The 26682-nt window shown below is 59.2% G+C and overlaps 1 protein-coding gene across 1 annotated transcript in view; it reads right to left on the minus strand.

Moving 5' to 3' along the window:
• Positions 1 to 26682, minus strand: part of CROCC2 (ciliary rootlet coiled-coil, rootletin family member 2) — a 78385-nt gene that overhangs the window by 15406 nt on the left and 36297 nt on the right. The window contains 14 exon segments of the mRNA XM_030916117.1: positions 3551 to 3684; positions 4353 to 4473; positions 5411 to 5595; positions 5828 to 6185; positions 6303 to 6440; positions 7147 to 7306; positions 7967 to 8184; positions 12360 to 12503; positions 15751 to 15864; positions 21220 to 21396; positions 22031 to 22200; positions 22634 to 22752; positions 25595 to 25704; positions 25706 to 25789. Coding sequence (XP_030771977.1) covers positions 3551 to 3684; positions 4353 to 4473; positions 5411 to 5595; positions 5828 to 6185; positions 6303 to 6440; positions 7147 to 7306; positions 7967 to 8184; positions 12360 to 12503; positions 15751 to 15864; positions 21220 to 21396; positions 22031 to 22200; positions 22634 to 22752; positions 25595 to 25704; positions 25706 to 25789 — 2232 coding nt within the window.

Raw genomic sequence — 26682 nt, forward strand, 5'->3', positions numbered from 1 at the left:
CCCGACGTTATCCTGTGATTACATTGGATTCAGGCCAGGGGACTTTGTGGACGCGAATAGTTGACTCTGAGTTAAGCAAAGGGTGACCACCCAGGTGGGCCTCAGCCACTCACGCACGCCCTTGGGTGTCGGCGGAAGGGAGCCGTGAGGTGTGAGGCACGTGGAGACGGGCGGCGTGGGGTGCAGGCGCTGCTGCCACCCTGTGAGGCAGCCGAGGAAGCCCTGGGCTAGGAGTGGGGAGCCCTTGGTTGACCGCCCAGAAATGAGGCTCAGCCTGACAACGCAAGGAGCTGGACTCACCATGCTGGGATGAGCCAGGATGCCCCCGGAAGCACCTGGATGAGCCCAGAGGAGAACTCTTCCCTGGGGCCTTGGGTGGCCCAGCCCACCCCATGACTGTGAGACCCAGAGGGGAGATGCCAGTCACACCATGCCAGGCTTCTCACCCATGGGACTGGGGGCTCAAAAGTGGGGTTAAATCTTCAGTAATTTGTTGCAAAAAGTAGTGCACCAGGTATGGGCTGCTGTGGGTAGACAGCCCTGGGGTCCGCACACACCAAGAGAAGTTCAGCCTACAGGCAGGAGAGCCCAGAGCCCCCCTGGGGGGCAGGTTTGGAAAAGGGGAGTGTCCAGAGCAGGAAGTTCTAAGGAACAAAAGTCTTAGCTCCTAGGACACAGGTGGAAGCAGTGCAGTTGGGGAGGGAAGGGAGAAGACCCACGGTTGCCGGAGGGGCAGGTGCTGTCCTGGGCCAGCCATAAGAGGCCCTGGATGCAAATGCTAAGGGCACGGTTGCCGGAGGGGCAGGGTGCTGTCCTGGGCCAGCCATAAGAGGCCCTGGATGCAAATGCTAAGGGCACGGTTGCCGGAGGGGCAGGGTGCTGTCCTGGGCCAGCCATAAGAGGCCCTGGATGCAAATGCTAAGGGCACGGTTGCCGGAGGGGCAGGGTGCTGTCCTGGGCCAGCCATAAGAGGCCCTGGATGCAAATGCTAAGGGCACGGTTGCCGGAGGGGGCAGGGTGCTGTCCTGGGCCAGCCATAAGAGGCCCTGGATGCAAATGCTAAGGGCACGGTTGCCGGAGGGGCAGGGTGCTGTCCTGGGCCAGCCATAAGAGGCCCTGGATGCAAATGCTAAGGGCACGGTTGCCGGAGGGGGCAGGGTGCTGTCCTGGGCCAGCCATAAGAGGCCCTGGATGCAAATGCTAAGGGCACGGTTGCCGGAGGGGGCAGGGTGCTGTCCTGGGCCAGCCATAAGAGGCCCTGGATGCAAATGCTAAGGGAAAAGAGGATGAACCAATCATCCCTACCATGCAAAACAGGACAGGCAGGAAAGACACACGGAAAGGAGAAAGTGTCCTATCAGCAGCCTAAGGAAAAACAGAGCATGGGTTACCACAAAACTTCTACGTGGGACAAATTCCCCCAGAAGAGGCAGAGACGCTAAGGTGGGATTGAAACCAAAGCCAGGCCGATGAAATGAAGGTTGAAAACACAAACACCAAAAAAGCAGAGGCCAAGAGGAAGACAAACAGCAGTCACAGGACATGCAGGCCACTCAGGAAAACTTAACTAAGAAACTTCAAATTCGAAGAGTCAAGAAATCTAGAAGTCAAATACCCTTGGAAATAAAAGGAGACATTGACAAAAAGAATTGTAGTGGGAAAATTCAACACATCATCCTTAGCTTTGATAAATTCAGGAACTGGATCAAATGTGGCCTATTTGAATAATGCATTTGTAAAGGTTGACTTCAAGGTCTCTTTCAGAACTGGGCACGGTGGCTCACGCCTGTAATCCCAGCACTTTGGGAGGCCGAGGTGGGCAGACCCTTTAAGGTCAGGAGCTCAAGACCAGCCTGGCCAACATGGTGCGAAACCTGTCTCTACTAAAAATACAAAAAATTAGGTGTGATGGCAGGTGCCTGTAATCCCAGCTACTTGGGAAGCTGAGGCAGGAGAATCGCTTGAACCTGGGAGGCGAAGGTTGCAGTGAGCCAAGACGGTGCCACTGCACTCCAGCCTGGGTGACAGAACGAGACTCCATCTCAAAAAATAAAATAAAATAGAAGGCCTGTTTCAAAATGTGTAACCTGTGAACAGAGGACGTTATTTCTGAACGCATGTGGGAGGCATACATGTGACTATACGTATAAAATGAAAGGCTGAGCTTGGCCCGGCTCAGCCCGCTCCAGGTCCCCTGACTTGTTAGGTCCCCCCACCTCCTGGGCATCTCACAAGTCCTGACCCCATCCCTGGCCAGGCCACCTGGGTCTTTCCGCAGACGTCTCTAGTCTTCCTGCCCCAGCAGCTGCCACCGGAGGGGTCTTTCCAAAGCAGAAATTTCCAAGCTTCTGGCTAATGAGGACCCTGCTCTCTGCAGCCTGGTCTCTGCTCTCTGCCCCTCCCCTCTCCCCTGCAGGAGCCACCTCCTCAGAGGCTCAGGGCCTTTGGGGGACTCAGGGCCTGCCTGCTAGTCTGAGTGCTAACAGCCCTCTGGGGGCCTCTGAGGGCCACCAGGCTCCCAGGCTGAGCCCCGCGTGGACCACAGGTGGCTTCTGCAGTTGACCTCGGGGTCGAGGCCTGGCCGGCTGCCCTTGCGGCCCTTCTGCCAACCTGCAAGGCTGTCCCTCCTGATAGCTCACCCAGGCCTCCCTCATTGGAGGGACACTTGGAGAGGGGTGGCTCCCCTATCTCTGTGCCCTGTCCCCTCTGCACTGTGCGGGCTCCCTCTTTCCAGAATGGGTTGGGGGACGCCTGGGGGCAGTTGCCCTGGGGAACCTCAGCCAGACACGCTCTTCCCTGGCCGCTGGGGCCTGCAAGGGAGTGCTCTGGAGCGGAACAGCTGTCCCCTGGTCCAGTCCTGACAAGAGAATCTCAGGACACCCCAGGGGCTGTTTGGACCTGTGGGGCTGGGCTGGGCCTGGGGCTCCCCACCAGCACTGAGAACCAAGGCCTGGGCCAGGCCTCCATCCACTCCGGCCTGGCCATTCCATTTCCAGGCCCAGGCTCCTCACCTGAAAACCTCAGACCCAGCGGCCACCTCCCCAGCACAAAGCCTGGCGTGTAGGGATATTGACTTCAGCCCTTCCTGAGACACCCCTTCTGTGTCTGAGTGACACAGAATGAAAAGTGGTCTTGGAGCAGGACATGTGACCCCATAAAGAGCCCCAAGGTTGGGCCAGGGCCACCCCATGCCTGCCAGTGTGGCCTCAGCAAGAAGGAAGGGCCTGGACTTGGGGCGCTGCGCTCCCAGGGCCAAGTCCTCAGTTTTCCCAATCTGTAAAACAAGGGCTAGAACCACTTTAAAGACAGCTCTGCTAAGGACAGCCCCAGTCCTGATGACCCCAAAGCTGCCTGCCACAACCCAGCCTGCACCTCTGCCCCAGGGCCCCGCTGGGCTGGCCCACTGGCTCCAGCCCTGAACACCCAAAGAAGCCCTTGCAGATCCCCCCTCCCACCTCCCGACCCTGTGGAATTCCCTGCAGGGTGTGAGGGTGACCAAGAGGCCTTGTTTTTGTGCCCCACCTGGGACCCACCCTGCCGCCTGCCCCACCTGCAGCCGCCGCTTCTCCTGGCCTGCTGCACGCATGCTCGCCAGGTGCTCCATCTCCAGCCTGCGGAGCGCCTCCTTCTGCAGGGCACGCGCTGCCCGGGTGCTACTCAGAGCACCCTCCACCCGGCGCCGGGCTGTGGGGCAAGCAGGGTGGCTCGAGGGGCTCCCACGCCTCTCCCAGGTCACAGGCAGGCAATGCGAGGCTCTGTGGACTTGAGTGACTGGCTCCCACGTGGGGGTGTGGGTCCATCCTCACAGCTCAAGGGTCCAGGGGCGGTCCCAGGGTCCAGCTTCCTGTGTCTGGACTCTGGACCTCCTCCCCACCCATCCTTCCCTCCTGCCTCTTTCCTTTAATTAAGGGGGCAATAAGCAGAGAAACTTGTGTGTGTGAGGCAGTGGGGGGCAGAAGGAAGGGGCCTCTCTGAGGGGGTGATAAGGGGCAGGACCTGTCCGGGGAGAGCCTCATGGCTGTCTGGGGGAGAGGGTGCCAGGCAGAGGGCACAGCCCCGGCAAAGGCCCCCAGTGGGAACTGCAGGAGGCCAGGGTGGGGCAGGGGTGCAGAGGATGCTGGGGGCCAGATCGGGAGGGCCCTGAGGGGCCTGTGGACGTCACTCCTCTGTTCTGGGGAAGTCACTGCTGAGAACTCCGATGCCAAGTACTGGCCCAGCCTCGCCAGGCCTGGTGGTTTGGGTGTTGTCCCCAGGCTCCCTTCCCACCCAGGGGCTGAAAGCTTATAGCTGGCAGCAGTGGGGACATGGTGGTGCCACTCCCAGGGTGGTCGGGGCAGGGCAAGGGAGGTCACCTTCTTCCACGTCAGCCAGGGCTTTCTGCAGCTGCCCCACACGGCTCTGGGCCCGGGCACACCTGCACTCTGCCTCGCTCAGCCGGCTGCTCAGGGTTGCCATCTGGACACGGGAGTCGTCCTGGGCAGAAGGACTGAGGTCAGTGAGGGCAGCCCAGCGGGCGGGTGGAGGGCCGAGGTGTCTGCTAGAGGGTCGGGGCCAGCTGGGGCCGCTCACAGTCTAGCCTGTGGTGTGCAGGGCAGGGCAGTGGGTGGGGCGGGTCGTGGGCTCAGGGAAGGTGTGGTGAAGGTGGTCCCACAGGGAAGCTGAGCTGACCTGCAGGCCTGAGGAGGTGGAGGTGCCCACTGGGGCTGGGCCTGAAGGGTCCAGGTTTCAAGCACAGGTGTGGTGTGGGAAAGCTGCCAGGTGGTGGCCCACAGCCTGTTGTCGGGGGACCGGCAGGGGCTGCCCCGGCAGGACTTGGGGCTGAGTGCAGACGGGACCCTGCCCCCTGGGGCTGGCAGCGGTGGGAAGGTGGGTCTGAAGGGAATGAGTGTGCACGGAGGACCCCGGCCAGGGCTCAGGGCCTGCCTCTGTTTTTCCCACAGTCCTGCCCACCAGAGTCCCCTGCCCACTGTCACCCAGCGAGTTGGGAAGGGGCCGCTCACGGGTGGTTCTGTGGGAGCCCTGAAGCCAGGAGCAGCCCCTGGGGAGCTTGGCCCCACAGGAGGGGTCTGCGGGAGCATTGAGGGGAGCTGGCTCTGTCCTGCACTTGCCCTGGTAGCTCTTCAGGGGTGGCATGAGCTGCAGAATGCCCTGCCCTGGGCCCTGGTGGGTGTCGCAGCAGGGCCTGGCTCTAGGGGCTTTTCAGCCTGGTCTGAGGAAAGGGGCAGCCCCCAGCCACCCGAGGCACTTGGGTTTGGGGGCCGTGGTGGTACTGGTGTTTAGCACAACAAACAGGATAGCCTGGACACTGACCCTGAGACCCAGGGACGTGCGGATGGGTGGACAGCAGGTATTCTTCCCAGAGACCCCCAGGGGGTGCCGCCGTGGGTGGGAGGACCCCAGCCCCCATTACCCGCTCCCGCTGGGCTTCCCGGAGCTTCTGCACAAAGTCCCGCAGGACGTCCTGCACAGTGGCCACATCCACAAGCTCTGAGCTGCGGCCTCCGGGTGTAGGCGAGGGCCATCGGAGGGGCGAGTGGGGCCTAGCTGGGGGGCTGGCACCCTGGTGCCCAGGGAGAGCCTGGGAGCTGTCGGAGCCTGTGGGAGGTGACAGCGGAAAGGTTGTGGGCAGGAACACAGTGACAGATACTCGCCCTTCCCCCTTCCTCTCTGCTGCCCCAGCCATGGGAGATTGAGGAGCCAGTCGCAGGCTCCTACAATTGCCTGTCCAAGTCCCTCACTGTGCGAGTTGCGAGGCCTGAAAGAGAGGTGCCCAGGCCAGGAACTGAGCTGGGACAGGGGCCAGCCTGTCTCCACTGAGGATTCTGACCTTTGGTGGTGGAACCAGGCTGCTCCGGGGAGACCCATGGGCTCTGTCTCCAGAGCCCCAGGCCCCGGCGGAGTGTGGAGCACAGCCGGCCCAGCTGGGCCTCCGCGTCCCGCCTTGCACCCTCAGCCTGGGCCAGTTCCTGCTCCAGGCTGTGGATTCGGTGACAGGCCTGGTCCAGGCGAGCCTGGAGAGCATCAGCCACACCGCTGGCTTCCTGCAGCTTCCTGGTGACACTATGCAGCTCTGCACGGAGGGTCTGCTCAGCCCCCCGGCTCTCATGGAGGTGCTCCTGGAGCCGCTGTCCATGGGCCTCCCCTGCGGCCTCCACCTCTGCCAACTTCCTCTGCAGCCCCAGGACCTGTAGGAGGGATGTTGGGGTGCGCCCATGGGAGACAGTGAGGAAGTAGGGTGGGCCTCCGCCCTCTGCTCCCCGACACCCAGCTCCTTCCCTTCTGAGCACAGGCAGCCCTCCCACCTCCTTCCAGGCACCCTCGCGCTTGGCCTCCGCCTTGGCTGCCTGCCTCCGCAGCTCCAGCACCTCCTGCAAGCATTGCACCTGCAGCTCATGGGCCTCTCCACTCCTCCTCTGGTTCTCAGCCTTTAGCGTCCTCACCTGGGAGCGTGGGGCCGCATGGACAGGGTCACTGGTCTCTGTGCTGGAAGCCAGGCAGCCTCCCTGCCTCCTGCCTCCGCTCGCACGTCCCTTGAGGGCAGCTGGCCACAGTCAAGGAGTCTTGGGCTGAGCTGTTCCCAAAGGGCCTTGCCCTGGGAGTTGTCACCCTCAGCCACTCTGTAGACACCTACCTGGGACCTCCTTGGAGGACCTGGGACAAGGAGGAGGCTCCGGTGGGGATTAGGGAGTGTGAGCAGTGTCTGGGGTGCACTGGAGCCAACTGCCCCGAGGCTGCCATGATGGGAGGGAGCCAGGCCTCTGGGAGACCTGGCTTGCCAGCACCCTGCCCTGCAGAGGCCAGGCCTCCCCTCTAGCCTGCCTGAGTTCCCGAGCGCCTCGGGAAGGTGTTACATGTAGGATACTTCCGTGTGCTGCTGTGCATGGCTCCCTTCCTCCTCGCTAGAGCATTCCTGGTTTCGCCCTCTCCAGTCTTGTCATCTGTGCCCCATGGGCACAGACCCAACCACGGACCCTGTGAGCCTGAGCAGGGCACGGCCCAAAGTCTGGGGACAGAGTGGTTCAAAGGCGGCAGCAAGGCCAGGTCTGGGGCCTCCTGCACTGCAGCCAGAGTGTGCCCTGGGAGGAGCCAGGACCCACCAGGCGGGAGGGTGCCTGGTTGGATGTTGACCCTTCCCTGCCACCCTACCTGTCTGTGGAGCTCCTGGAGCTCCTGACGGGCGTCCGCCCGCTCCTGCTCCAGCTCCCGCAGTCGGGCCCGCAGTGCACTGGCCTCCTGCTGCAACGCTGCCCGGGCCTCCTCCAGGACGAGCAGCTTCTGCTCCTTCTCCTCCTTGGACCGCTTAAAACTGACAAGGGTGCCACAGGCTGGGGTCCCTGCACCTCCTGGGGGGCCCAGCACAGCTGCCCAGCAGGTCTCTGTCTCCCCTAGTGAGACACTGGCCCCAGTCTTCTCTCCACAGTGTCCTCAAACTCAGCCTCTGCAGGGCTCCCTGTCACCTTACGGATATATGTCCACCCAGGTCCCAGTGCCCGGCCACATGGCCCCTATCCACCTCTTCAGCACCTCCTCACCTCATCCCTCCCTGTCTCCCCTTCTCCCTCACACTCAGTATCCATCCCAGCCTGTCACCTCTGCCACCTGCTGTGAGGGCTGTGCCGTCCCACAGCGGTCTTTCTGGAGCCCCAGCCAGGCCCTTGGCCTCCCTCTGCTCCCCAGCTCTGCACCACCTCCTGGAGGCCACCTGTGACCTATCTTGCCTCTTGGATGGGAACCCCCTGTGGGCAGGGACAGGTGTGTCTGTGTCCCCAGACATCCCTCGCACTGGCCAGCATAGCAGACCTCTTGGACTGGGCAGCGGGAGGCCTGCTTGGCATGTCTACCCCACCAGCAGTGGAGACCAAATCAGCAGGACGCCCCTGCCTAACCCCTTGCCCCATCCTCCCTACAGCCTGGGTGGGCAGCAGGCTGCAGGGCACCCCCAGCTGCTCCTGGGTGGCCGCTATACCTGGCCTTCTCCTGCTCAGCCCTGCAGATGGTGGCTCGCAGCTCGCTGTTGAAAAGCAACAGTACGTCCTTCTCGCGGGCCTCGGCGCTCAGTGCCTGGCGGGCCTCCTGGGCCTCCCTGCGCAGCCCCTCCCGGCTCTCCTCGATGCTCTGCAGCTCCTGGCGCAGTGCAGCCAGTCCCTCCTGGGCCATGGTCAGCTGTGCCCGCAGTCTTTCAGCCTGAGGAGGAGCATGCAGCTCTAGAGGCCCCCTGGGGACCGCTGCTCCAGGGATAGCCACAGGGGCCTGTGGCCTCTGACGCTGGTGTGGCAGGCACAGGTGCCCTGCCCAACTTGGTCCCCGTGCGCTTTGCTCACCCCATGGAGCCACCAATCCCTGCTGCTGCAGAGACTGAAGGGCAGCTTCCACCAGCTGGGGCAGGGCCAACCCAAGAGCCCAGAGGAGCCTACCTTGACCCCCTGGGACCAGCCCCACCCTGCGGCCTCCCTGGACCCCCGGGACGCTGACCACTGGTAAGCAAAGCCTACCTGGGATGTGGCTCAGCACACGTGCCCTCACTGTCACCGCCCAGGGCCCTTCCCACCTCCCGCCCCCCGCATCTAGTCCTCTCCTTAGGTGACAGTGTGGTGCCCAGGTCGCTGCCTGTCCTAGTGTGGGCAGCAGCCTCGGCAGGCAGGCTGGGCACTGACCCCACCACAGTGACCCCGCCACAGTGACCTCGCCACAGTGACCCTGCCACAGTGGGGCTCACCCACTCCCTCGGCCCTCCTTCCCCCGTTAACATGGGAGGCAGTGGGAGGAGGGTCCCTGGCGATGGGGGGGCAGTGGGAGGAGGCTGTTGGTTCCCCACTCTGGATACCAGGCATCTCACAGTGCCCAGGAGAACCCAGGGGTGGGGTCTGGAGGACAGTTGCAGCCTGGCAGGAAGGCCCTCCCCAGCACCTAGGCTCTGGGGTGAGGACTTGCTGGGGTTTGGCCCTGGCACCCAGTCTCCTGCCTCCCAGGTCTGAGCTCTGGGCCTGGCCAGAAACCCTGGAGAGGGCTCCATTCCGGCTCTCGTGTGTCCCAGAGGAGGAGACGGAGGGAGCCAGTGGGGCATGCCCAGGGATGGAAGCCACAGAGACTCCGCGATGGCAAGTCGCTGGCTGGCCAAAAGCAAACCCCTCTTTCTGGCTGTTTTCACGGGATATTGTCCAGGCCCCCGGCCGGCCTGGCTCCCGAGGCTGCCGCTGTTATTGTTGTTCTGTTTTTGGGAAGGGCCAGAGGCTCCCCTCCGCTCCCCTCCACCCCCACACGTGGGAGCCATGACCATGCCGAGCATTTTCCGCCGAGCTCAGCAGAAACCCGCCCAGAAGGTCAAGGACCAGCACAAGGGCCCATGCATCATAAAAGAAACTGTTTTCATTTCCCAGGGCAGAGGAGATGAAAACAAGCAAAACAAATGCAGGAGGAGGGCCGCCCCCACCCGACCCCCACTCCACCCGCTCCCTCTGCCTCATGAGAACAGCCATCCCTTTTACAGGAATTTTACAGCCAAATCACTTAATGTGATTATAATAATTATTTCGTTGCTAGAAATTGTATAAACAGCCTCTTTTAAAAATCTCCTGCAGGGAGGCAGCTCCAGAGCTCTGCAGGGGAGGAGGGCTGTGGAGGGACAGCAGGGGAGGGTGCGTGTGTGTGAGTGTGCGTGTGTGATGTGTGTGAGAGTCTGTGTGTGTGTGATGAGTGTGTGTGAGTCTGTGATGAGTGTGTATGTGTGTGTGCATGTGTGTGAGTCTGTGTGTGATGAGTGTGTGTGAGTGTATGTGTGAGTGTGCGTGTGAGTGCATGTGTGATGTGTGTGTGCATGTGTGTGAGTCTGTGTGTATGAGTGTGTGTGAGTGTGCGTGTGTGTGATGAGTGTGTGTGCATGTGTGTGAGTCTGTGTGATGAGTGTGAGTGTGTGTGTGAGTGTGCATGTGTGTGCGTGTGTGTGATGAGTGTGTCTGTGTGTGTGCATGTGTGTGAGTCTGTTGTGTGATGAGTGTGTGTGAGTGTGTGTGTGTGCATGTGTGTGAGTCTGTGTGTGCATGTGTGTGTGAGTGTGGGTGATGAGTGTGGATGAGGAGTGTATGTGTGAGAGCTGGTGCAGGTGTCCACTGTGTCTGTGGTGTGCATATGTGTGTGCATGCATGTGTGTGCACATCTGTATGCCTGTGCGTGCACTACGTGTATGTGTGCATGTGTGTGTGATGAGTGTGTGTGAGTGCGTGTGTGTGTGTGATGAGTGTGTGTGTGAGCCAGTGCAGGTGTCCACTCTGTCCATGGTGTGCATACGTGTGTGTGCATGCATGTGTGTGCAAGTCTGTATGCCTGTGTGTGCCCTAGGCATGTGCATATGAGTGCACACATGCATGTGTGTACTTGGTGCACGTTTCTGTGCACGCCTGTGTGCACTGTGTGGTGTCCGTATGTGATTCCAGCGTGAATTGTGTGAGTGTTAGTGCGTGGGGCATGTGTGCATTCAGCATGCATGCACTACTCTGAGTGTTGAGTGTACACAGGTGTGTGTGGTCTCACTGTGTGGATGATGTGTATGCATGTGTGCACACACGTGTGGACCTCGGGCAGGGTCTGAGAGCCTGGAAGCTCCTCCAGTTTAAAGGTTGTGAAAAATGTTATGGTTTCCATGGTGACCCTGGGCCAGCCTGGCGCCTGGATGGGCTCTGCTTGCTTTTCTCTGTGATCGCTCCTCTTGTCCCCCTCAGCCGTCCTCACCTTTTAGCCCCCACTCCCTTTCTGGGCACCCTGTTCTGTTCCGGGAGCCCCCACTCCCTTCCGGGGGCCGCTCCTTTGAGAGCCTGACCTTCCCATGAGGCCTGCACTCCCTTTCTTGAGGCCAGCAGAACCAGTGCACCCCCACCCCCTCCACACCTCTCCCTCCTCCTCCCGCTCCCCTCCCCCTGCTGCCCCTAGTTTTGAAATCTCGTTTTGCTTCCCCGTGTGGTCGCTGACCGGGCCTGACTTTGAAATCTGTTGAAAGGAGACCTTTCTCCTTGGGGCCAATGTAAACAGCCGGTCATGTTAAATCATGTTCTCTTCCTCTCTCAGCCTCTCGGGGGTGCTTGGGGAGGGCTGAGCCCCTCTCCTCATTCTCCCCTGCCTGGTGGCCCGGCCTCTGGGGTGTGGTGTGTGCTAGCACCAGGTCAGCTGTGCAGCCCCCAGCCTTGGCAAGCAGCCCAGGGAGTGTGCGAGGCCGCCCCGTCCCCATGGGCCCCCCTGGGGCTCCAGCTGACCCTCCCCTCTTCCAGCCCAGATCCATGTGCCCTCCTGCCCTTGCCACACGCAGGCATCCCCATATCCTGCCAACCCCCCTCAGAAACGCCTCTCCAATCTGCCTGCCTGCTGAGCCCGGGCCAGCCTAGCCCTGGCCACTCTTGCCCCCTGCCCAAGACTATCCCCCACCCCACGTCACCATCACGTGGCTCCTGGGGGCCTCCGTGTCAACCTCGGGCCCCTGGCCAGGCCCAGGCCCACCCCGAAATCTCCACTAACCCACTTCTTTTCTTGCCCGCTGCCCTAAGTCCAGCCTCCCCCCACCCTAGTGTCCAGACCAATGAAGTCCATGCCTCCTGCTGTGTGGACAGAGCCCAGCTCGTCAGGGGCCTCCCCACGCCTCAGTGGACGGAGTGATTGGTCTCCTGGCCAAGGGTCCCAATTCCCCTTTGCCCCAGGTCATGCCTGTCTCTCGGAAAGGCTTTGGGAGGTGACAGCTGCCCCAGTGCCTCCAGAATCAGGCCCTTCCTGACTCCACTTTCTTAACTGTGTGTGGAACGAGGGGGCTGTCCGGACTCCCAGTGCCTTCGGCTGCGTGGCTCTGGCCACCCTTTCACATGCTGGCCTTCCCAGCAGCAGGTGTGCCCCACCAGTGCCCTGGGAGCTGGCAGGTGTGCTGTGCACCTTCCCAGGACAAGCAGGAGCCACATCGGGACCCATAGCAGCTTGCAGAAAGCTCCCCTCCTGCTCAGCTGGCACCCTGACTCAGCCAAGTCCACCTGACTCAGCCAAGCCCACTTGCACCCCAAAGTCAAACTCACCCCTTCAGGAGGCTTAGAAATGATGCCTTCTTTTCCCTGAAAACCGGTGTCAGCTTCCCTTAGCCAATGGCCTGTGCCAGGCACCGTTTCATCTGCTCTGAGAGCCTAGGCTTGGCTTATTGCCTGGTATGAGGGCCCCTAGCCCCACAGTCCCTGTTGCTGTTTGCCTCTTCCTAGTCCCAGAGACGACTCTTCCCTCCTCCGTGGTACAGCCTCTCTCTCCTCCTGGCACCCCCACTCTCTCCTCTCTCGGTACCTGCCCTGCTTTCTTCTCTCCTCTGGCATCCCCAGGAGCCCCCCAGCCCCGCCCCTCACCTCTCTCTCCACATCGCCCCGCTCGGCCGCTAGGTCCCGGAGGCTCTCGCGTAGAGCCGTGGTCTCCCTCCGATGGGCCGTGATGGCATCCTCAAACTGGGCCTGGAGGGCCTTCAGCTCCTCAGTTGTGGAGCTAATGGTGGCCTGCGGGGAGAAGGGAGGCCACAGTGGCACCAGGGAGCCGGGCCCGGCAGTGGAGGGTGAGGTAAGGCCAGGACCCTGGAGCAGGAGGTGTTGCAGTGGCTGGGGAGGGGGAGCTGGGCGCTGCTGATCACACAGGTCCGGGGTAACTGGTGTTTCCTAAACTGTCAGACAGGCTGCTGAGATGAGGAGACGTCCACAGTCCCTGCCAGCTGTGATGTGTAAGTGCCCATGGACACAGCAGGAGGCAGCCGCTCAGCTCAGCGTGCGCCCTGGGGCGGGGCCCATCCCTGCAGGGACCACCACACACTGGGCAGCTCTACCCTCCATTTGGGACTGAGCTCAGCTGGAGTTAGCTCCCTGTTGCCTGCACCACTCGAGGTGTCCTCTCGGGCCTTGGGGCAGTGTGGCCAGTAGGGATCCTTGGGCCAGGAGGCCCCAGGCTCGGCCCATGGCCCCTTGTTCATGGACAAATGCCGTCTTCTTCACCCCAAGCCCCAGGCCCCTTGGGACACCACCCTGCTTCCTCTCAAGACCCTCCCCTCTGCACCCCTGCCCAGGTTAGGCAGCAGGGCAGACGGGGTCTCAGCTTTCTGGGCCTCAGTGTCCCCAACATGAAGAGTCAGAGCCCTGCCCTGCTCAGGTTCCACACCCCTGGGCTCGGGGCACCGGACCAAGCCTCCAGGCAGCAGCAGGCGGCTGGCAGGGGGTGGCTGGTGGGGGATGGCTCCCTCCAGAGCTGGCTCAGTGTTCCCGGGGGCACAGGTGCCCACATGGCTGCCCCTGTGCCAGATCTTGGGACCCCCTCCTGTCCACCTGGATTCTGCTAGGGTGGGGGCTCCTGCAGCCTGTGACCCCTGCTCTTGGGAAAGGAGCCATGCTGCTGCCTCCTGTCCTCATTCTCCACAACCCCCTGTGGTCTCTCTGGACTGACAAGGGCCATTTTGGGTGACCAGGCCATGGCTCTGTGCCTCAGCATGCCCCAGCACTGCCCTGGCTGCAGGATACCCCTGTGAGGGCCTCAGGGACAGGGCATCGGCCGGGAGCCCGGCGGCAGTGGTGACTCAGCCTGGGGGCACACGCTCTCCTGTCATCTGGAGCCTGGTGCTCCTTGGCCAGCATTCCTCTCCTCCCGCTGCTCTCAACAGTTTTAATTTCCATTTTCTGAGCCGAGGTGGCAAAGGAGCCCTTAATGAGCTCCCCAGGGAGGCCGGCTGGCTGGCAGGCCTGGTCCCGAGTCCCGGGGAGACTCAGGGCCAGCTCAAGAGAAGGCTCCAGAAGCCAGCACTGACTCCAGAGGAGGCCTCTCTGTGAGCCACAGGCGTCAGCTCCCAGGAGGGCTTTCCTGGGTCCCTGCCCACAGGTGGAGCCGAGGGAGCTGCTGGGCCAGTGGTCGGGAGGAGGGAGGGGCACGGTCACAGGCCCGATGCCAAGCTTGGTCCTCCTGGGCCCCATGGAACGCTCTAGGCCTCAGGGCAGGAACAGAGCAGGGCAGGGCTCCACGGAGTGAGGGGCAAGGCTCCCCTGGGCTGCCAGGCGTTCCTTTGGGCAGCCCTGCTTGGAGGGACTAGGAATCCAGGTAGTGGCATTGGGCAGGAGGGGGCGAAGTGACACCCCAGTAGCCGCCTCCTCATTGCAGTGCCCTCTCCCGGTGCGCAGCACCCTGGGGATGGGGCACAAGCCCTCCATCCTGGCTCTGAGTCACCGAGCGTCCCCAAGGCCCTGCTGCCTGGACACTCTGACCCCCTACCAGGCGGCCTGTGTATGCCTCTGTGCAGTCAGTGAGAAGGGCCCCCGTTCAGAATGGGCACAGAAGGGGCCTGCCTCCCGCGCCTGGCACCATGGCCTGTGTTCTGTTCACTGCACACTGAGCCATACATTCAACGCCAGTCAGGTAGGTGTCCAACCCTGCCTCCTTGCCAGGGACAGGGAGGAAAAGGTTTACCCGAATTTAAAATGAGCCAAGAAGTATGGGAATGAACGGCCTCGTCACTGAACATGCTGGGAGCTGGGATAGAGGCAGGAGGCAGGTGTGGGCCCAGCTAATGGGGTGTGTGCGGCCAGAGAGGGCAGAGAGTGGGTCAGAGCTGGGGTCAGCAATCAGCCTCACCCTCGATCCTACCTGTTTCTGGAAAGGAGAGGAGCAGCGTCCGGTGCCTTGAGCCCATTCCCTCCCTGCCCAGGGCACCCTGGCACTTGTGTCTGTTTAGGGCCAGCCCCTGCCACCTAGGACAGCAGCCACGACCTCAACACAAACAGCCCCTCCTCAGGCCCCCTGGACCTTTGGAGGCCCTGCTGTGGCTCCTCCATCTATGTCCTATTGCTGGGCTCTGGCCTCCCCGCCTGTGAGCCAGGCCCCCATCCATGTTCTATCACTGGGCTTTGGCCAGTCCCTATGAGCGCTGCCCAGTCTCTTTGTCTCCCATGTGGGACCTGGTGCCACGTCACAGATGGGCTGAAGCCTTGGCGCTCTGCAAGCAATAACAGTGGGTGCCCAGCTTTGCCCACGAGCTGGAGGCATAGGCCTCAGAGTCCTCCTCCCCAGATCCCTCCTCCCCAGAGCCCTCCTCCCTATACCCCTCCTGCTCAGTGCCCTATTTGCTGCTGCCCACCCAGCCCTCTGGACTTGGGCTCCAGGGGAGGACTCAGGGGTCCCAGGTGACCCCCACTGGCTGCCTGCAGCAGCCTTTGTGCATGGGAGAGCCTCTGTTCACTGGCTGAGGGTGGGCAGCTGTTTGCTGGGGGGCTGTGCTAGCCCCTCCGTGGACGCGTCTCTCCCGGCTCCACTCAGGACTCAATGTGGGTGTCCTTTCCTGCTGAGAGTTTCCTCGGGTGCAGGCCCAGCTGCCTCAGGTTCAGTTTCTCCTTTGGAAGGATCTCTGTGGTGAGTTCCACGAGGCTGGTGCACATGTCCCCAGCTGTGCTTTTCTATGAGCAGCTCCAGTGCACATACGGGCTCAGCCGCTTGCTGCTGCTGGCTCATGGGTGGCCCCCAGCTGGGCCAGGCCTCCCCTCTCTGGCCCCTGCCAGCCCTGAAGCTAAGGGAGAACTGCTTTGGTTCACTTGGACCTTTCCTGCCCATTGGGTGCCCCTCCCACCAGAAGCCCTGGAGGCACCGGGGGGAAACTGAAGCTCAGGAAGGGAGGGGATGGAGAGGGACATGCCACTGGGACCAGGCAGGAGGGGTGGCTCCCTGGGGTCAGCTAGCACCTGCTTGGCTGTGCACGTGGCCGGGCTGCATGGGGCTCACCTGCGCTTGCTCCTGCTGGCTCTGTGCCTCCTGCTGTACCCGCTCCAGCACCCTCCTGGCCCTGGAGAGCTCCTCGCTCAGAAGGCTCCACTCTGCTTCTTTCAGGGACAGGGCCTGGACAGGACGGGGTATGCTTGTGAGAAAGTTGGGGAGGCTGCGGGGAGGGATGAGGCCCCCCTTGAAGGAGAGGCTGTGGCAGAATGCTGAGTGCAGAGGCTCCCCTGGACACAGCATGTTCATGTTCCTGTCTGTACATCCCTGCCACTGGAGAGGAGAGGTGGTTCCCACAGAGGCAGCCCTGGGCCGTGGGCCCTTTCACCCTTTGAGCACCTGCCCTCTGTCCGACATCATCTCACCTCTGTGTCTGCCCTTGGGCCCATCCCTGGGGTATCATCATCACCTTCCTCTGCCTCTCCAAAATCCTGCCCTTTCCCATGCAGTTTGGGGGCCTTCATGAGCCACCCCCATCCCTCTAGGCAACACCCGCTGCAGTGCAGAGAAGGAAGCTTAAAAGCCTGAAAATGCTCCATCTCCCTGATGGTGTGGAAGGCGTGTGTCAGCGAGACACCCTCAGCCCAAGAGTGGCACGCTGCTCCATGGGCCAGGCTGTGGAAGCAATGCCTGTCAAATTCACACATGGATATTCTCTCTATGCCCAGGCCCATTTGGGGGAGGGCAGCCCAGAGACATGCGTGCACCTGTGTGGAATGACCTCTGTGCAGTGTCACTAACGTCTCTGACATTGCTGTAATGGCAACAAAGCTAGAGGCAACCCAGATGTCCATGGAAGGAAGAACAGCCAGCCACAGGAAGACCCAGTCCTGGCAGCTCAGCATGCAGCCCAGAAACAGAGAACAAAGTTGCAGATACACAGTTGGGAAAGGTCACCGAGACACTTTGATGATTGAGAAGAGAAAGGCCCAGGAGCCGGTGTGGACTTTGCGTTCCCTTTGTATTAAAAGTGCAGTGTTGGCCGGGCGCGGTGGCTCAAGCCTGTAATCCCAGCACTTTGGGAGGCCGAGATGGGCGGATCACGAGGTCAGGAGATGGAGACCATCCTGGCTAACCCGATGAAACCCCATCTCTACTAAAAAATACAAAAAACTAGCCGGGCGAGGTGGCGGGCACCTGTAGTCCCAGCTACTCGGGAGGCTGAGGCAGGAGAATGGCGTAAACTCGGGAGGCAGAGCTTGCAGTGAGCTGAGATCTGGCCACTGCACTCCAGCCCAGGCGACAGAGCGAGACTCCATCTCAAAAAAAAAAAAAAAAAAAAAAAAAAAAAAAAAAAAAAAAGTGCAGTGTTGGGGAGGTAATGCTGTATATTTCTGTTTGCAAGCAATCTTTGGAGAGTGTTGCATAACAAAAGATTTATCAGGTCTGTGTCCTGGGTCCTTGGAGGAAGCTTCTAAACACTGGGAGTTTCCCAAAATGAGGAGTGCCTGCATTATTCCTGGCGGGCCCCTGGGACCACACCGGAGTTTATGCTAATGAGGTGACTCAGGGTGCACTCCTACTGAATTTCAGGATGGGGGCTGTCTGCCGAAAGACCACTATTAGAGGGTTGAGGCTTTGAGCCACAGGATGTCAACCCAGCCTCCCAGCAGTCAGAGAAGCGGGCTTCAGTCCCATAACCAATCACTCCACCGATCATGCTACGCGGTGAAACCCAGTAAACACTCTGGACGCCAAAGTGCAGTGGAGCCTCCTGGCTGCGAGCACACCGGGGTGCAGGAGGGTGCTGGGCTGGCTCCACAGGGAGGGCACAGCAGCCTCTGTCTGTGATGTGCCCACACCTTGCCCGCGTGTCTTCTGGCTGGTCTTGAATTCCATATTTGATAATGAAACTCTAAGAGGAACAAGAGGCTTTCCTGAGTTCTGTGAGTCATTCTAGTGAATGGCTGAACCTGAGAGGACCATGAGAACCCCCAAACTTGTAGTCAGGTGGTCAGAAGTGTGGGTGACCTGGAGACCCCTGGACTTGTGGATGGTGTCTGAGAGAGGGCGTCCTGCTGGGGACCTTGCCCTGTGGGGTCTGTGCTATCTCTGGGTCAGAATTGCATGGGCGTGTTACAGGGGAATCAAAGAGAGGGGGCAACTGTTCCCTGAGTGGCCTAGTGAAGGGAGGGCCGGAGCGGGGGACTTTTCATTGAATGGCTTTCTATACTCTAAACTATTTTAAAAATCAATGCTCCCCCTTGCTCCCTCCCTCTCTCCCTCCCTCCCTCCAGGCCCTGCTTGTTTTGCTCGGCTAGAGACCTGCCGGCTGTTTATAAATCTGCCCTTACTGGACTATAAGGTCTGCAAGGGTGGGGGCCCTATCTCTCCCTCCTGTGCCCCTCATGACTGGGCACCACAAGGGAGTATTTGTTAGAATTTTAGGCAAAACTTCATCAAATATAGAAGTGTGGCATTCTCTCGGGTGAGGGCTTCACTTTGCAAACAGGTGTGGGCAAACCGCCATTCAGACGCAGTGGGTAAGAGAATGAAGGGTTCCGGTGAAGGCAGCCCCTCCTGGGCCAGCAGCTCCAGGTCTTTGGCTCCTGCTCCACATATAATTCCTCTTCTTCGTTGTAGAAATAAGATCCCCGACTGGGTCATCACAGCTTCCTCAGGGAAGTGTGGGGAAGTTTCCCGCTAGATCCCCCAGCCCCACTGCTCTGCTCAATTTCTCTACACAGGCCACCTAGGATAACGGTCAGCTGGCCGAGCAGAGGTCCCAGCAAAGCTTGCTGTACCAGCAAGGGCTCCACAGGCCAGCCTGTCTGTGCTCTGCCCCTGGGGTGCCTCTTACCGTGGTTTTGCTGCGAGTCCAGGGAAGGGAGGGCACTAGCACACGGTGCCTGTCTGCCCTCTTAGCCTGCACTCCTGTTTATTTTGTTTTGTTTTGTTTTGCTTTGATACGGAGTCTCGCTCTGTCACCCAGGCTGGAATGCAGTGGCATGATCTCTGCTCACTGCAACCTCTGCCTCCTAGGTTCAAGCGATTCTCCTGCCTCAGCCTCTTGAGTAGCTGGGATTATAGACACCCACCACCACACCCACCTAATTTTTGTCTTTTTTTTTTTTTTTAGTAGAGACGCGGTTTCACCATGTTGGCCAGGCTGGTCTTGAACTCCTGACCTCAGATGATCTGCTGGGCTCGGCCTCCCAAAGTGCTGGGATCACAGGCATGAGCCACCAAGCCTGCACTCCTGTTTGACCGAGGTCCCCTCTCTTGGAGGGCTGTGTGTGCCACCGGGAAGCTGGGATTAAATAATCACATGAGAACAGGCCACGTTGTCCTGTGGTTGGTCTCAGATGGGAATGATGGGCTGCGTGGGGGCCTTGATGGGCCATCCACTCCCCAGATGTATTGCTTCCCCTGCAGCCTCTTTTCTCATATATCCAATGGGAATAATATCACCACATCCCAAGGGGCTTTGAACTTACCTTTCTCCTCCTTTGCCTGGCTCTCAGCCCCTCTCGCATGGACCCTGCCTCAGCTTCTCCCTAGCCTCCTGGACCCAGACTCTTTTCCACCCATCTCCTATCATATCACCCTGGCTCAAGAACATCCACTGGCTCCCTGTCACCTGATGCTGGTGCCCAAGGCCCATCCCTGCTCCACTGCACACCTCTCTCACTGCTTCCGCTCACGTGCAGCCTGGCAGGTGTGCAGGACTTCATGCCACCCCCAGACATCCTGCCAATGTCCACGTCCTCTCCATCCAACACTACTATTCCTCCTGTAAGGCCTTCCCTTCCTCCACCTAAGGATGCAGAGTTGTGGGGCAGTTAAGAGCACAGACCTCGGTGCCCAGCAGGTGCACTGCACAGCCCTGTGCAAGGCATTCAATATTTGTGGACTTTAGTTTTCTCACCACTAATATAGGGATAATTAGAGCGTGTGCCTCAGAGTGTTGCAAGAATCAAATATTAAATGCAGAGAGTTTGACAATAAATCTTGGCTATTTCGGCTACTGTAACTCCTCCTGCAATTTGTCTTTTTTTTTTTTTTTTTTTTGAGGAGTCTCTGCATCTCGGCTCACTGCAACCTCGCCTCCTGGGTTCTGGTTATTCTCTTGCCTCAGCCTCCCAAGTAGCTGGGATTACAGGTCCCCACCACCATGCCCAGCTAATTTTTTGTAGTTTTAGTAGAGACAGGGCTTCACTATGTTAGCCAGGCTAGTTTTGAACTCCTGACCTCAAGTGATCCACCCACCTCGGCCTCCCAAAGTGCTGAGATTACAGGTGTGAGCCACAACAACATAAGATGTCGTACCAACATCTTATAGTCCTTATCACCGCATGTGACACAATGTGGACGTGATCATGTGTCCATTCCTTTCACTCCACGGTGAATTCCTCAGGGTGGCATGATATACCGGAACAGCCTAGACTCAGGGTAGCTTTTATAGGGCCAGTGGCTGAGTCTCAACTGCTGCTGGGATGGAAGGATGGCCAGATGTGTGGCTGGTAATTCTGTGCTTGGCTTGGTGTTTGAGTTGGATACACTGATGGATGATTGGATGACTGGCTGGTTGGTGGATCAGGTGGATGGATGGATGGACACATGGATGGATGGTTGGATATGTGGCTGGACAGCTGAGTTTGTGGACAGATGAAAGGATGTTAAGTGGATGAATGGATGGATGGTCAGATGGGTTGTGGATAGCTGTGTGGATGGAAGTTTGGGTGCATGGATAGTTGGATGGATAGTCAAATGAACTGATGAATGATTACATGGATGGTGAGGTGTGCAGATGGGCAGCTAGGAATGTGGATGCATGGCCATATATCTGGGTGGATAGCTAAATGTGTGGAAAGAAGAATGGATATATTCAAGTGAGTGGGTGGATGGTGACAAGTGTGTGGAGGGACATTCACATGCATGGATGGATGGGTGGATAGATAGATGAATGAACAGATAGATAGATGGATGGAGGGGTAGGTGAGTGGATGAGTGTATGGATGGATGAACAGGTGGATGGGTGGATGGATGGATGAGCAGTTGGATGCGTGGATGATGGGTGGATGGATGGATAAATGGATGGATGGGTGAATGGATGGACAGATGGATGGATGAATGGGTAGGTGGGTGGATGGGTGGATGGATGGATGGAGGTGTAGGTGGGTGGATGAATGGACAGATAGAGGGATGAATGGAGAGATGGATGGATGGATGGGTAGGTGGATGGGTGGACACATGGGTGAATGAATGGACAGATGGCTGGATTAACAGATAGGTGGGTGAGTCAGTGGATAGATGGATGTATGGATGTATGGATGGATGGATGGATGGACAGATGGGTGGGTAGGTGGTTGGACATCTGTCCATCATGACTTCTGTGGAAGAACGAAGCTGCAATTGCAGTGACCTGGAAAGGCTGCATCTGCCTGAGGTGTGGCCACATGCAGCCCTTGTGCTGGGCCAGAGATGACAGGTGCAGTGGGTGTGAGCAACCCCGCTGCCCCCCAGCCCTGCCATCACCTGTTGCATCTTGTGCTCCAGTTGGAGAAGGCGCTCGTCCCGCTCCTGCTTCAGGCTCTGAATTTCCCCCTTCAGAGCCTCCCTCTCAGCTGCACTTTTTGTCACCAGCTCCTTCTCCTGCTCCAGCTGGCATCTGGCTGCCTCCTTCTCCTCTGCCAGGGACAGGCTCAGGGTCTCCTGGACCAAGGTAAAGGGGTGGGCTGTGAGGTCTGGCAGGTGAGGCCAGCAGTTGTCTTTGGTCCTGAGTGAGACCTCGCCCATGGGACGCCAGGGCTGATGGGCCCCAGGGGCTGTCCGGTCCAGCCAGCTGCACCCCCCCCATATCTTCCCCTCAGAGTCACCAGAGCAGGGAGGGCCTCTCTGGGTCTCAGCACCTGTCATCCCACATTGATCTATCAGTTTGTAAACCATTCCTGAGTCTCTGCAGCACCCTTGCCATGGAGGGGTGTAAAGACACGTCAAACCAGGCCTCCAGAAGCCTGGGACCTGCGGGACGGCTCTAATGGGTGTAGGGCCCCCTCCAGCCCTTGTCCTTCAGACCGCACCAGACCAGCCAACGGCATGTCCAGCCTCTTCCATGAGGCAGGCCCGCCCCAAATACCAACCCAAGCCCAGTGTGAGGGCTCCACGAGGAAGGCCCTGGATGCCCACGTGAACTATGAAGCATGAGCAGGTCCTTGCCCAGCCTTCCCTGGCCAGGTGCCTATGTCTCTGAGCTCAGTCTCCCAGGCCCCCTCCTCCCAAGGGCCTGCCATTCCCTGGGACCTGGTAGCTTTCTAGGAGGCTACTGGTGGGCTCCTGGGAAGCAGACCTTCTCCCTCTGGAGCTGTGCCAGGGCCTCACGGTGAGCTGATGCCTGGCTCTCCAGGGCCCGCTGTGCCTCCCGCTCCTGCTGTGCCACCTGTCGCTGGAGCCGCCCCACATCCTGCCGCAGCTTCATCTCCTGGACCTCCCAGTCACTTTGTAGCTGCTCCATTTCCACTGTGGGGTGATGGGCAAGGTGTGCCAGGGCCTGGCATGTGGACCCTCGAACCCTTTGGGATTCCTTACGGAGTGACAGCCTTGGGGGCGACCACTGTCCACTCTAGGCTCTGGGAGTGGGCGGCCAACCCACGGCAGGCTGGGCTGAGCAGGGTCAAGGGTACAGGGCTGCAGCTGGAGGCTACACGCTGACCCTGCGGCCACAACCCCGTTCGGAGCCTCAGGCAGGCACCAGGTGCAGCCTGGGCAGGGTGTTGCTGTTCCTCACGGGCGAGGTGGCCCAACTTGCTTCGTCACATGAGCTCAAGGCTCACGTTCGTGCCCCTGTGGGCTCCGGAGAGGGGTGCAGCATGTGTGGGCACTGAGCTCCACGCCAGGGGCCCCTGCATGGCTGACTTTTGGGGAAGGAGCTGAGGGAGTGCCCTTGGAGCACCTTGTAAGGCTTGCCGAGCGAGTCCTGTGCTCCGGGCCTCCTCCTCCAGCTGCTCCTGCAGCTTCGTGGCCAGCTGTTGGGCCTCTAGGAGGCTGCTCTCTAGGGAGTCCCTCTGCGCCCTGCAAAGGAACAGCAAACAATGGGCAAGTCATCCGTAAGATCCTGTGTATAAAATGCTCTCTCTAGCTTTACACAGGTGTTAAGGAGACTCAGCTGAAATGCAAATCAATGGAAGAATGTTGTAGAAATTATGGTGCATCTTGTCTCTGGAGCACCATGTGCTGTTAACAAGGATGAGGAAACTATTTTCTATTCTAATGTCATGAAAAGAGTCCCCCCAAAAAGTCAGCCACCCAATTGGACCCCCACATGCAGCGTGATTCCATCACATGAAAAGCCTGCGTGGTGCATTTGTGCACGGAGATGCCACTGCTCAGAAGACACCTGGAGCACACGCCAACGCACAGCAGTGCCTGTGCCTGGGAGGGAGGGGTGATAAAAGACCTCACATTTCTACAATTAATTCATCAATGATCCAACCATCAATGGCAAGTTTCATTGTTGCTATTTGCTGCCCTGGGCTGGGTGTTTATCAGTGAACAAAGCAAGGCACCAAACAACAGGTACAAACACACCGCAAGGGCTCAAGCACAGACACCCACACGAACACGCAAATGGTAGGTGCCCAACCCCAAACAGATGAGGTCAGGGCAGGCCATGGGCCATGGGACCCTGGCAACTCTGGACCAGGCCCTGCCTCCATTTACTCTTCCATCTTTCTGGCCACTGCCACCTCCTTCATCAGGGTTAGAGCACATCCCAGCCTTCTGGGGGCTCACCAGGGCTTGCAGAGGGAGGTCCTCTGGGCTCAGGTCAGAACCCCCAGAAACCTCACTCTGCTGCATGCTACTCTGCTCCCCTTCCAGTCCCTCCTCCCCTAAGTGTTCCTCATGGCCCCCATCCCACACTCCCAGGCTTGAGTGCTCTCTTCACCTGGCAGCTCTTCTCCCTTCTGTGTGTAGGAAACCCTCCCTTCAAGTCAGCCTGGAAACCCCTCCTCCGAGAGGCCTGCCTGGTCTCCTGTAAGGGATGTGGCCTCTGCTGCTCAGAAATTGGATGTCTTTGCCTGAAGCTTGGGGACCTGAGCCTGTGCCCAGTCTCTCTCTCTCCATGGGGGCCCAGGAGCAACTCCAGGGGCTCCGCCATTGAGCCCCTGGACTGGAGGCCTGGCCCCCATGGGGTGCTCTGAGCAGGGCAGGGCTGCTTGGGGTGTGGGCCGGCAGGAACCTTGGTCCATCTTGCTGCCTGACAAGCGGGCCAGGACTCCATGAAGGGAGGGAGCAGGTCCTCACTGCAGAAGCCTTGTCAGGGCCTGAGGATCCGAGAGTGGAGCCCTTCATAAAGCAGACCCGTGGGGAGGCCTCATCAGAAGCAAGGAGCTGCAGCAGGATTTCCTGCACTTAATGGTCCTCAATGTTACCTGTGAGTTCATCAAAATGGCAGCGTCCACACTCTGCGGCCCCACTGAACCAGTCAGATAAACACACAGAGCGTGTCCGGGCAGACGTGGCTTCAGGTCAAGCCCCTCTGTCACCAGAGGCTCAACTGGTCGTCAGGACCCCCAGTTCAGGTGGCCTCTGATGCTGGGGCCCGCAGGGCTGCCATGTGCAGGGGGGGGTCAGTGGCAGGGCAGATGTGGGGCAGCTGTCAGGGCAGGACCCAGGCTGCTGAGGGCACTGGCCAGGGCCTGTGTTCTGGGCAGCAGATCCTACCAGCAGGAAAGGGACCTCCACCCCTGGTCCTGGCAGCCCCCAGGGCCCAGAAAGGAGCATGGGAAGGAGCTGAACCCACAGCAGCCTCCCTCAGGTTTTCCTTCCCGATTGCCGTGCAAGCTTTCATTTGGAGAAGGGATTTGTCTGCGAAGAAGCTCAAGGATCTCAGACTCCAATGTTTCTCATGCCTCTCAGATTCTAGAATTCCAGGAGGAAATCTTTTCAACAAAAATACTTAGCAGTGCCTGAGCAGGGCCCTAAGCAGAGCCGATAAGGCACAGAAGCCATCAGCTGCTGGGTTTCTGCAGAGGCTGCAGGATCCATCCAGATCACCAGGCGACACCTACACACACACACACCAGGCGGCACCTAAATACACACACACACACACCGGGCGGCACCTACACACACACACACACCAGGCGGCACCTAAATACACACACACCGGGCGGCACCTACACACATCCTGTTCCTGCCTGCGAGTGCCCATCCCAACTTCTGGGAGTTGCCCTGAGGGCCTCTGAGCTCACCCGCCCACACTCTCCACCTCGTGTGTCCCTGGGCTGGCCCTGCTCCGGGCTCCAGGGATGGGTGTGCCACCCAAGCCTGGGATCAAGCCCTGTGACTCCCGGCTCCCAGGATTGGTACAGGGATATCACGCAGCTCAACATGGCCCATGGCTGCCACTCTCAGGCCTTGTGGGGAGAAGGGTGCCCTGCGTCTGCTGGAAGGGGCACCCTGGAGTGGCTGCTGGCCATCTTGCCACCTCTCAGAGTGAGCCTGCCTGGAATAAGATCTCAGAGTCAAGCTGTGCTGAGGGAGGGAGAAGCAGGATTCCAAGGGCACTGTGGGAGTGCCTGAATCCAGCCATCCCTTCACCCTGAACTCCACAGCTCCATGAGCAAGACATTCCACATCTGCCTTCCACTGGTCTGAGCTGTGTTTCTGCACTTGCCACCACCTCCTTCAGGAAGGTGACCCCAGTGCTTTCACTGGGTTGACCTCTTCTAGATGCCCTGCCCCAACCCAAAGGCACTGTGCTTGCCTGTCACTCACAGCCCATTTCATGTGCACATACTCCCTCCCAGTCCTATGCCATGGTGTGCGTGTCCCCATACGCTGCCACACTGCAGACTCTCTGAGGGTAAGGACGTGTGGGACATGCCCTGACTGGCAGACCCTTGCATACCTGAGATCAGCTGCCTCTTCAGCTGCAAGCCGGCCCTGCCTCTCCAAGGCCTCCTGCTTGGCCAGCAGCTGGGCCCGCTCCTCAGACAGAGCATCCTTGTCTTGCAGGGACCTGCTGCAGAGTGTCCATCTGGGCCTCCTGGTCCTGCAGGCTCTGAGCCAGCTGCTCCTCCAGGGCCTGTTTCTGGCATGTGACCTAGAGGAGGTAGGAAGCGGACAGTCGGCAGAGAAAGAGAGTAAGTGGGTGGGTGAGCATGGGCCTCCTGAGGGGAAGAAAGGACTTCGGAAGAAGTGATTTCACGCAGAATGGCATGGAGGTGAGAGTGGAAGAAGTGGGTGGACCTCAGAAGCACACGGATGTCTTTACAATAGAGGGGGCATCCACTCAGGTACCCCGATGGGGATGGTATGGAACTGGGCACTCCAAGGTAGGAGCCAACTGTCAATCTAAGTGGTACCATTTGTTTGTCCTGCAGCGTCCAGGGGTCAGGAAACACTGCACAGAAATGGCAACAGAAGGTAACGGAAAACTAGACTGCTGCAGACCAACACTTCCACCAAGAATATCATAAATATCTAGATAGAATATATCACAAGAATATGTAAGAGACCTCAGACAGCTGAAAAGACAGCTGAAAAGACAGCTGGGACTAAAGCAGCGAAGATCTTGGAGAGAAGGGAGACACAGAGGAATGAGCTCAGCATTTGGTGTCTCCTTTTCCCTTAAGGCATTTGCTCATTTAAAAGTTTGGGCTGAAAAATTAAGATGCCAAGAAGAGCTTCTGGCAGTACCATGGCTTGAGGGGGACAAAAATTAAGGTTCAGAGCCACCAAAGCAGAGAGGCTCTGATACATATCACAAGACATCAAGTTGTATTCACAGCAGGACTTGATCCTAGTAGTAGCGGTGAATCAGAAATAGACCATCCTTCATGGACACTGAGGCTCAGGTGTGAATCACCCCAGTCACTGATTGGATTACAGGGACCTTCTACCTTCACTGCCTGCCAGGGTCAAAAGTAAATTCTGGCCGAGTGCGGCAACTCCCAGCACTTTGGGAGGCCAAGACAGGTAGATCACTTGAGGTCA

This window comes from Rhinopithecus roxellana, chromosome 14, assembly GCF_007565055.1.
Source record: "Rhinopithecus roxellana isolate Shanxi Qingling chromosome 14, ASM756505v1, whole genome shotgun sequence".
Classification (NCBI taxonomy): domain Eukaryota; kingdom Metazoa; phylum Chordata; class Mammalia; order Primates; family Cercopithecidae; genus Rhinopithecus; species Rhinopithecus roxellana.